The following is an 11562-nucleotide window of genomic DNA, read 5'->3' on the forward strand; positions in this document are numbered from 1 at the left end:
TCTTTAGAAGCTTACATAGATTCTGGAAAACCAGTAACCTGATGGTGCAGAGAGGCTGCATCCCTCTAGCATGCACATGCAGGTGCCTCTGCATTTTTGAAGATACTAGACCCTCTGCATATGTAAGCACGATACCTCAGGGACAGAAGCCAAAGGATGTCTGTGACAACCACTGCCCAAGTGAAAATGCAAAACTATACAATCAGTATTAACAAGATTACTGTTTGCAAGTAATTAGGAATTTACTGTTCTAGCGCCACATCTGGCTGCTTTTTACATATCCTACCTGTTTGTGCCACCAAGTGGGTCCAACCACTCCAAACTGCTCCGATCTTCTCATGTGAGAAAAACCGAGTCTCTATCTTCTTGGGCTCAACAAGGAAAATCTCTTCACTTACTAGCTGCCCGTGTTTGTTGCTACCCCAGACGTAGAGGTGTCCTTCATCTACAACAGACAAAGTAGTAAAATGAGTTGAAAGTGACATACATAGAACACCACCACATACATGCTCTGCCTCAACTCAGTGATTTTGAGGAAAGGACAATGTCTTTACCACATACACACAATTAATAATTAGAATATCAATAATTCAGTAATCAATAAGTAATCAGAATATCAGAAATATTTGCCAGGGCCTTAACAACAAAATGCTTGTTTTCTGAGGGCTGCACTGACTTCCTGAAACAACCATAGCTTACGGGTCAAACTGACTAGACCTCATTTCTACTGTGAGCACCTCAAAGATGACTGAAAGGCCTTTATAGCAGAAGCCAAGTTTTATTAGAAAACTAACCACAGTCTTTAACTCCTCTGACAAAAAGCTTAAATCATCCTGGGGTCATTCACTGAGCACCCACCTCTCAGCCCACTCTGTCCTTACAGGTCAATGTTTAACTCCACCCCAAACGTTGGGCTCAGTACCCTAAATAACCTTGTAGATCACAGCAAATAATAACTACCTTCCAGTACCTGGGAAGCTCTGACAGTCTCTTTACAGGAGCTGCAGTCTCCCAGTTCTTCTTGTAGCTCTTGAAGCCTTCAGCTTCAGCAAATTCACTAACTCCCCCAAAGCGCAGACAGTCTAATGTTCCTCGCCCCACCTTGCTCAGTTACTTTCTAAGGGAACATGGCACAGCTAAGAAAATATAATCAAAGCAGATACTACCCATCAAAGCAAAATTAAAGTATTATCATGACTCAAGGCACTGCTACACAACTACCGAGACTTCTGTAAGCAATCACTTGTCTTTCCCGATCCTCTTTGCAGAAGCATTTGTTCAAGTACCACTCCAGAATTCCACCCACAGGGATAATTATATTTACAGAAACATCCACAATGCTTCATGTGGTTCCCCACTATAAGCTGGAGTAGCTCACAGCATAACAACCAATTGACAGTAACAAGAGAACTGTTCAGATGAGTCCTTCTGCAGATATCACATATCATTGGTTCAATCTTTTCAGCACAAGATCATTCAGCCCAGGTTCTAGACCTCTGTGTTATAAAACATAACCCATAAGCAGCACATAACGAACCATGAGCTGTGTCAGACCTCCTCAAGTTAGGCCTTTGCCCCCCTGCACGTGCAGAAGAGATACCATACACACCCAAGGATAGGCCCAGGAAGACCGCAAACCGTAACTGGCAGCATAAAGTTGTTCAGTGCACCAACCCACTCAAGGCTTCTAGAAGTCTCTCACTAAAATTAATAAATTCCTTTTCAATGTGAAATGAACACACCTTCTAGAAAGAAAAAGGACATGACAGAAGCAGCTTGTTTCAACAAAGAAAAACACTATGGGCATCCACAGGGCATTTTCCACAACTACAATACACCGCCTCATCGCCTGTTCCTCTGCAGAAGGTGTGTTTAATTGATCCTAAGAGGTGTCACATGCTCAAACCTCATCTCATTTCTTGAGTAGTGTCTTAAGTTTTTGTTAAAACCTAAGACTTGTCAGCAACTTTTTTTTTTAAATGAACTGCCATTCATGTTTGTAACAACCCACTTCAACAGTTACATCAAAAACCTCCTGATTACTGGTGTTCAGTATCCTACCAGCAGGTGGCTCACAAAACAGAGCCAAAGAAAATTGCGTCATTGACCATGAAATTCCTAGGAAAAAAAGTCCCCAGAGTGATGCTCACTTATTAAATACTACACTCCACAGTAACTTAAAAAGAACAAGCATCTTTAGAAGTTAATGCAGGTTGAAGGGCAGTATAGCAACACATTATTAAAAGAAGTTTTGGCACCTAATTTGTTATATTTGCTACCCCTGTTGCCAAATAGACTGCTCTCAAATAAAAAGCAAAACCATGAAAGAATGATCTGTTCACTCTCTAAACATACAGAGAGTGCTAATTAGCTAAAGCACATTCTATTTGTCCTGACAGTTCTTCACTAATCGCATACAAACTTTGCATCTCAGAATTCAATGTAATTGACATCTAACATCTCCCCATACAACTAAATCTCTCTGCATAAGCAAATACTCCAGTACTTCATTTAATGACGGCAGAGGTACCAGATGGCTGCATATTTGCTAAGAACTTCTCCTTATGAAGTTTGGTATGGAGTTGTCTTCATGCGGTTCAATGTATTTTCCGCACTTCAGAATTGCGAGATTACAGATGAAAAGATATTCCGTTTACCCTTCTCCCAGTCTGCCAGAAAAAGATTCTTTATTAGACTTTCACTACCAGATATTTAACATGCAGCACAGAAGCACTGCCTAGAGATCAAAGAACAAATGGCGCAAGTTATGCAAGTGCCTATGTGATCAAAGCAATTTCCTGCAGCTTTTAATAAGCCTCATGCTCTTACATTGCCTCACACAGACAAGCACACTGCTGTAGTAGAACTGCCTAAAATCTCATGTTCCCACACAACGCAGCCATCACTTCAGGTGGCAGAAGCAGGATAGCCACAGCAGCCTTTCCTGCCACCTAACATGCCCTTTCACACAACGGGTTGTGCTCAGGCCAGCACTGACCCAACCAGTCACCTGACGGAATGTCACACTGCAGCTGCAGAAGTTTCCCAAGTCCTTTCAGAGTTTCTAACCACTACGAGCCCAGACCCTTCCTTATTTATATGGGCTAAGTCATACCTGACCCTGTGAAGACAACACACGGATCTCAGAATTCAACAAACGAATCCATGTCTTAAAAACAAGCAGCTCTCACAATCCAAAACCACTAACCAGCACCATGCCACATCAAATTTCACCAGCCCAGCCAAAATTGACAGAACTATCCAAAGTACAAAGCCCCTTTATAAGTTGAGATAAAGACTTTCACTTCTGTATCTAAGTCCTACCTGTAAGTGACACGGAATGATAGGAGCTTGCAGTAACTCTCTTAACTTTTACATCTTCCAGGCCTAGAGAAAAATCAGTCTTGTAAAATTGGTAGAGCAGATATCATTTCATGCATAGATATAAAATACAGAGCTGTATCAAGTATAAGTAACATCATGATAATGAATTTTATAACAAAAGCTTCTGCTTTTCGGTCACAGATACTGCAAGACTCAGTATCATTTTTCCCCATAGATTATGAACTTGTACGCCCACTTTGTTTCAGATAGTCTACTACATGCTTACAATACCAAGTGGCTTAATAACAAAAGGATGCTACATATTATTCAAAATTGTAGAGGTGTTAGAGCAGAAATACAAAGAAATGACATTCCTGGATTACCTGTCACTTCACAGGGTTCCTTTGCAGACAGGAACAGGGGGAGCGTTTTTCCTTGGTTGGCACGCTTTGCCCGAGATGCCATGCCAGTGCCCCACTGCAACACCAAGCCACTCTCTTCCCAGAGTAAACACAGAAGAGATTAAGACACAATAACCACTAACAAAGTAACTTAACTCATTAATTAAAGGTACATTCACTCAATTTTCACTAGTTGGAATTATACTTTAAAAGCCTGTTGTGCCAAAACCAGATGTCACCAGGGTTATCCGTATGTTTAGGATATAATCAAGCTACAAACAGTTCTAGCCTCATTGTACAGGTAACAAAAAAAATGCTAATGAGATACTAAGCTGAGGCCTATATTAGGAAGTTATCAAGGACTCAGTAACAGGATTCCCTTCTCTTTGTGCTAATTCGGTTGTGCATCCAGCACAGTGAAGGAGTAAAGCCACTAGTCTTCTGCTCAAGAACTGCCAAAGACTTGACAAAGCCCTAAATCAAAATGTCTTCTAAATGCAAAGCTCAGGACAGCTTAATTCCCAATATTCATACAAGCACCAGGAATCCCACTCTTCTTCCAGGTGTCTCCTTCACGCCCTCAGTCAGACTCCACTACCTGGAATCCACACTAAAGTTCATGTAAAAATAAACTCAAATAAAAGAGCGTGTGCAGTTTTTTGTTGCAATGCAATCGTGCCAATTGCAAGTTTTTGATTTCTAATTATTCCATGAACAAACTCAAAGTCTCTAAGAAGAGCAAGAGAAATACTTAAAAATCACAGCCCTCCCATACACACAGGAGACAACAGAAGAAAATCAGAGGAGCAGATTTTCAAAGGTGCATGTGTGAACTCTGAGTAGGTCTCTTCTCTCCCCTCAGTAAATGAGCAGGTTCATTTCTGTTGTTTTTTTTTTTTTCCTCCAGGTGTCTATTTCAATTACATCATTAAAATAGCCATGTTTCAGGTGCAGTATCATTTTGAAACATCTTATACAAAATTAATTCTTTTGCATATCATAATTTAATGAAATCAAAAATACTATGATATTTTGATTGACCAGAAATATTTTTCCAGGAAAAGTCTCCTTTTATGCTTCTCTTCAGAACAGGAGAAAAGAATTGAATGAGTTTTCCGCCCACCACAAAAACACGTTGTTCCCAAACTTTCAGTTCTTGAAGAACAACTTTTCACCAGAGATTTCCAGGAAGATGCTTCTAGCACATTTACTGTCCACACATTATAGCATTCTTCGTTTGTTACTGAAGTGACAATACAATAACATTTACCTGTAGCAGCTAGGGCATGTCTCAGTCCTGCAGCAATATCTACCACCTTCTCTTTGAGGGACTGCTCAAATAAAAATAATAATAATATTTTTCACACTTTTTGCCTCTAAAAACAAAATACGACAAACACATTAGTGGAACACTATGAAACTAGTTCTCACAACTCCAGCCTGCATGTCACAATGTACATCAATGTTTTGTACTACAAACGAAGTGCATTCTGGCCAACAAAAATTAGTAGAAACATCTTTAAATATATATATTTATACCAAGCAAAGCAAATGGTTGTACAGCATTGTAGCAATAAATTAAAAGGCACAGTCAAAATCTGCATATAAAAAAAAAAGGAATCTTGGCAATACAAATACATTTGTTTCTTAATTTTAACTTCACATTCCTCAACAATTATACCAAAACCTTCACAGCAAATACTAGTGACCAGCAGTAATAAGTTCCTTCAAGCAGTTCATGCTTCCTAAGTCCTGTGATCACAAACAGTACAGTGGATGGGCAACCTTCAGCATACGTGGTGCTAATAAGATCTTGCAACAGAAGACTATACCACAGCACGTGTGCGTTAAACAAGTGAGTTATGTCTGCACAAAGCACATCAATTCTGGTGTTTCCCCAGTTCTGATTACCCTGCAAATTTATTTTTCTTCTCACAGATCTTACACTACATGAAACAGGTGGCCTCAAGTCCAAGAATTGAAGAAGATACAAAACGAAAGAGAAAATATTCCAGAGTAATGAATGGTCCCTGTGGTCAGGGAGAAAACAGATTTGAATTAGCACTGTCCATGCCATCACTTTCAAGGCATCACACTGGAATTCTGTGATTCTCTGAATGGTGCTCCCAGGAAATGTCAAGGATATAGAGCACCAGGTGAGGTAACCCCTAGCCACTCGCAGACTACCAGCTGTCCTCCTCTCCTGCACTAATCCCAGATCATCACAAAACTCAGAAACACAACAGAGTTTGGCATGAACCAGGAGGCTGTTTCTTGTCTGAGCGTCCTTCACGCTCCGAGGTTATCGCTTGCATTACACATGAGAGTTCATTTGGATGGAAAAGAGTTTCAATAGTGTTTCTCAAATAAGGAGCTACAGTGTAAATTAGGGATTAATTAGAACTCCTGTGAGAAAATTATTTACCCTGTTAGGCTTCAGCCAACATCAAAAAGCCTTTCTGATATTACAGAAGTCTCAGTACCTACTACTTAAAACGTGTTGAAGCAAACAGTTTGAGGCTATATTTTGAACTCCCTACTCGCACTGAGCAGTACCTCTCGTACAGTTACCACCATACACTTCCACAAGTTACAGGAACAACATGAGCTACGCTGCCAGAGTCCAGCCTTTAGCACTTACAGTTGAAGGTACTGGACAACAGAGAAATTGTTATGTAGCTTTCCATCCTATTTCCTTGGGAGCTGATACTATTTGATAAATACTGGAAGTTAAACAAGAAGTGAGTCAATGTACTTTTTGGTTCCTTTACATGCAGAAGTAAAAATAATCTTAGTCTCAAAGTATGTAACTGAAGTATATACTTTATTTGATTTTCCTGCAGCTACATACTTTCCCATACTGATACTATTTTGTGAATGACCAAGCTTGCTTTTACCTACAGGTTTTTAAGACCAGGAAATAATACTGCAGTTCTTACTGTGGGAAAGAAATTTGTAGTCATAAATGCACCTGAAAAATAGCACATACTTAAAAAACAGAACTGCACAAGAAGCGAAAGAGCGATGTATCAGAAGAATTGACATCACTGATTTTGTTGAACTCTGACACACAGTTTATTTTTTTCAGGGTGGATTACTGCTAGTCTATTTTGTTTTACAAGGCATCACTCCAACAGTTAGGCACAAGCCTTGAACAAGGTATGCAAAGGTATGAGTAAATTCCAGGCAGCAAAACATATCTTGTCTCTTACAAACTTGAGGCAAAACTTCAGCTGAAGTCATGTCAGATGGTTTCATTAGCTTTAATGTCACTTCACATCACCTGAGCATCAGACTCATTCTGCAGATGTCATCCAAATGCATTAATGAATTGTTCTAATCACAAGTGAAACAGACAGCTTTCCATAACAAGTGGACAACTTCTTCATACAACAAGGAGAGCAGCCTTAGCTTCTCATTTCTGAGTCTATGACCATCTTTGGTCCTTTACATTTCATCAGATAGACTGCTCCAAAAACAGTTGAATGGCCTGGCTTAAAGCCCACTGAGGTCACCAGGCCTTTAATTGCTGTAAGCAACATAATACTCAGAGCAATAAAGCACAATTCCTTTTAAATCTTTACCTCAATCTTTTGTGGAGTCAAGCATGGACCTGAAATTTGAGGAACTCCTAATTGTCCAAAAGCATTAGACCCACAGGACAGAACTAGGCCGGTACCTGCAAAATAAAGTGTTAGAGTCTGATCAGCATATAAGCAAAGCACCGTAGCATTCCAACAGGCAAAAGTATCACAGCGAAACAACTCAAGAAAGACCTAGCATCTCCTCTTACAAAGCCGCTGAGGACACAGGCTTCTGGTTTTACACATCATGTTTAGTAAAGTAGATACGAGGTGATACAAGAACCACGGACTAACTTAGTTTGCAATGCAAGTAGCTTAAAACTTGAGAGTGCTATGCACTGCACAAGCAATAGCAATGTGGAACTTTCAATGTGCTCTCTACATCACCATTTTTTCCCAGCCTCTACAGAGGCAGACTTACCTACTAATATGATTGTGAAATCCCAACCACAGGCAACTTCTTTTACATGAAAGCCAGACAGGGCAGTGCACAAAGTGAAATGCACTACATCTTCTGTGTGATTCAGTCCCAGCTGACCTTCTTTGTTATGGCCACACACACAGAGTTCTCCAGCACCTGGAATAATAAATAAAATCATGTTCACCTGACTGACTAAAAAGAGAAGTCTATATGCCATGAGATCCTGTGACAGACAAGGACAACTGACTGTATCATTTTAGGCACTGCAATCACAAAAAAAGAGAAAGAGCTATTCTGATGCATATGCATCTTCGAATAAGCACAGTTATATAGAGTCAAGGGCGACAATCCATATACTGTAACAGGAACCTGTTATCAGAACTGTTTCATACCATTCACATCTCTCTGTATCCCTTCTTTACCATAACTAGCCCACAGCAGAGCCTTTCAAAGGCAGACACTATTTTCTGCTCCTTACACTAGAACTTCTCAAGACTGAATAAGCTCCTACTTGACTCCTTCCCATCCTCAATATAGGAAAATTTACAGCCTTGTACGAAAAGCTGTTATATGAAACAGGTAAAGAAACTGTCCTCACAAATCCATTAAGTAACCACGGAAGATAAACAAAACAGAGCAAATTCCCCAAAATATTAACAAGCACCAGAGGAACTTGTTTTGCAACTAAAAATTTGCAACTAAGGTCAGAAACAAAAGCCAAAGATAGGTGGCAGCACCAAATCAACAGGGAAACGCTTTTTCTTTTCAGGCTCAGTCATACACTCCTTGCAAGTGCAATGTTTTTACCAGTGATAACTGCAGAATGTCCCCCTCCTCCAGTAATGCTCTTAATGTCTTCACATTTGCAGGAAACATCTTTCAGTGACTGAGGTATCAGCACATCCTCTTTATGACCAACACCAAGTTGTCCATAGCTGTTTGCACCCTTCAAATACACACACATATGAAAAAAAAAGTTTAAAAAAAAGTTAACAAAAAGAGATGCACTCAGCTCTGCTCCTATGAGCAAACAAGCTCATCAGGAACATGTCACAGGTTAACCTGCAGTATTTGCTCCTGAAAATCCCCCAGAAGGAGGAGATTTTCAATCCTGCAGCTGTCACATAAGACCCCCAAAATTACAGACCACGACTCTCCTAGATCTGTTGCCATTATGGTTGCTACTGCAACCCCACTGTTGTAAGAAATAAGCTGGAATAAGTCACAGTAAGGCTAACTGTAGGCTAATAGTAAGACAGAAAGCCTCATTATCAAAAAGGATCACCACCCATTTAATTTTAATCCTAATGGTTCCCACTCATCACCAAGATGTTATCCATGCCAACACTTTCCAGCAGCACGCCCCCAAATAAGATGAGAAAGACATGCTACCTGAGGAAAGCAGAATAAACTCTTTTAACTTAAAGTGGGCAAAATGGAAATAGACCACGTGTTTATAAAAACAAAACCAACGTCACTAAACCAATTTAGGTGCCCAATCCCAAAAGGGCACCTTCAGCACCAAACATTTTGTGCCTACAGAAGCGGTAGGCACTTGATGCAAGAGCACCCGGCTGCCCGCCTCAGCCGGCGGCTAACAGGTGGGTGAGATTTGGGGATCTGAGCTCGAGAGGCTGCTCCAGGCGCGGTCTGGCAGGCAGCTTTGGGGCGTTACCACACCACAGACCCACCGTCCTTCTCAAAAGCTCTGGTTTTAGCTCACGATTTGCGAGGGATCCGCACACCGTGAGGAGCTGCAAGGAGGCAGGTGCCTGGGCAGCCCGGAGCCACACACGGCGGCCGCGGGGACGAAGCTACCCACTGTCACCCTTCCCACACCAGCGGTGCAAAACGCGAAGCAGGCGGACCCTACCCCCCGAGGCTCGGGGACGGGGCCGGGGCCACCACCGCCACCTCACGGCTCCCGCACGGCCCCGGCCCCGCGCCGCCATCTCGCGGCGGGCCAGGGCCCGGCTACCCCCGGCCGCACCGCCCCCGGCACCCACCTACCCAGGCGAACAGCACCGCGGCCATGGGGCCGGCAGCCCCACGTCCTTCCCCTCCCGTCCCGTCCCTTCCCGCCCCACGGCCGCCGGGGAGGAAGAGGCGGAGCAGGGGCGGGCTCCGGCGGGGCCCCGCCTCAGCCCGAGCCGCCCCGGAGCGTTTACCCCGGTGGGCGGCTGTTGGGTAGCGCCTCACGGAGTGACCCCCTCGCCACCCCCGCCCCAGTCACCTCTCACAAAAATATATAATATTCTCCACGGAATGAACGCACGGGGGCAGAAGAGCCGAATCAGAGCGTAAACAAAATCTTAGTCAGAAGGGAGTGCTACAGTGCTAAGTAAAGGTTTATTTGCTCCTGCTAATCACCAACAGGGCGTCACTGTTTATTGACAGGTAAAGCCTCCACAGTCACAGAATCACAGAATCATTTAGGTTGGAAGAGACCTCCAAGATCACCCAGTCCAACCCCTGACCTAACACTAACAAGTCCTCCACTAAACCATATCACTAAGCTCTAAATCTAAACGTCTTTTAAAGACCTCCAGGGATGATGACTCAACCACTTCCCTGGGCAGCCCATTCCAATGCCTAACGAGTTAAAAATACTTAACAGTATTTAGAAATACTTAAATTTTTACTGCTCTACACAGAGGCAGAAAGGTTGGGTGTGTGAAGCCAAACATAGAAGTTAACCCTGTGAAAATGCATCCTCTCTCTATTACTTTTAGCAGTACTTATGTTTTTCGTTACACAGGTGCAAATAAAGACAAAATTGCTGTTTTTTCCAAAGTATTTGAAATCAGGTGCTAATTTAGAAGATGTAAGATTTTCTACTCAATGAATACATAATTCAGGCAAAGTCTTGTAGTAACACAGATCTATATTTCAACAACAGAATAATCCAATCATTTTTTTAAATGCAGCTGAGTATTAACTGTTATCACAGAAGCGGACAGTACATCCTCCCTCACTGCTCAAAGACTGGCTCTTTTTCAGGAAGAAGCATCTAAAGTCTATTTGAAAGTGTGACATAAACTGACAATGTTGTAGACCACAATTCTATATGTCCAAAATATTATTAAAAAAAAAAAAAGTAGATTAATAAAGTCACAGGAAAATTAAATCAAGTCTAGATAAACAGTGAATGTGTTTGGAAAGATAGGGCCAGTGATTGCTTATGGAGCAGATGCAGCCTACCAGAAGGCATATGAAACAGTCATTATCAAGCACAGAGGTTCTCAAAAGTCCTTTCCAATTCCCAAAAGACTTGGACCAACATCTCCAGTGCATTTGCAATTTCAGTCAATTTTCCCAGTGACATCCACAGTTGCAAACTGTTGCTTTTCTGTTAAGATCTACATATGAAGAATCAGTGCCTAGCACAATACAAAATACACCCTACACACCACAGATCTTCCATTCAAATGTATCATTCCCTGTACATATATATTCATTTCATAGACAGGGTGGCAGAAACAGCGGGCAGTGCAGCTCTGTACAGCTACACAGGATGCTTGAAACTACTGTAGGACACTGATTCCTATCAAATGTTTGGATCTTTTCATTTGCTTGATGGTGAATACAGGTGTTCAGGCCTAGCAAAGAAGAAACTAAATCCATCTTTGTGCAGCTTGCAAAGTCAATGACGTGACTGAGCTGTCAATGGGTTGTTTATTCTTACAAAAAACCCATGAACTTTGGCCATAACTAAGAACTTAAACACCAGAGTTTAAAATGAGAGCCATTTTAGAACTGGGCTTCACTTGGTCCTGTGAAGCCATTTTGAATATTGAATTGTAATTTGGAAATGGTTTTAGACATTGCGATA

The 11562-nt window shown here is 41.7% G+C and overlaps 1 protein-coding gene across 1 annotated transcript in view; it reads right to left on the bottom strand.

The window, feature by feature from the left end:
• The window catches only part of SERGEF (secretion regulating guanine nucleotide exchange factor), a 149713-nt gene extending 139836 nt beyond the window's left edge, over nucleotides 1-9877 (bottom strand). Inside the window, 8 exon segments of the mRNA XM_083839627.1 lie at nucleotides 287-445; nucleotides 3325-3387; nucleotides 3708-3821; nucleotides 4996-5056; nucleotides 7310-7404; nucleotides 7731-7886; nucleotides 8538-8676; nucleotides 9741-9877. Of these exon segments, the coding sequence (XP_083695753.1) occupies nucleotides 287-445; nucleotides 3325-3387; nucleotides 3708-3821; nucleotides 4996-5056; nucleotides 7310-7404; nucleotides 7731-7886; nucleotides 8538-8676; nucleotides 9741-9764 (811 nt within the window). The 5' untranslated portion in view covers nucleotides 9765-9877.
• Between the last annotated feature and the right edge of the window lie 1685 nt (nucleotides 9878-11562).

The sequence above is a fragment of the Anser anser genome (genome assembly GCF_964211835.1).
Source record: "Anser anser genome assembly, chromosome: 5".
NCBI lineage: Eukaryota > Metazoa > Chordata > Aves > Anseriformes > Anatidae > Anser > Anser anser.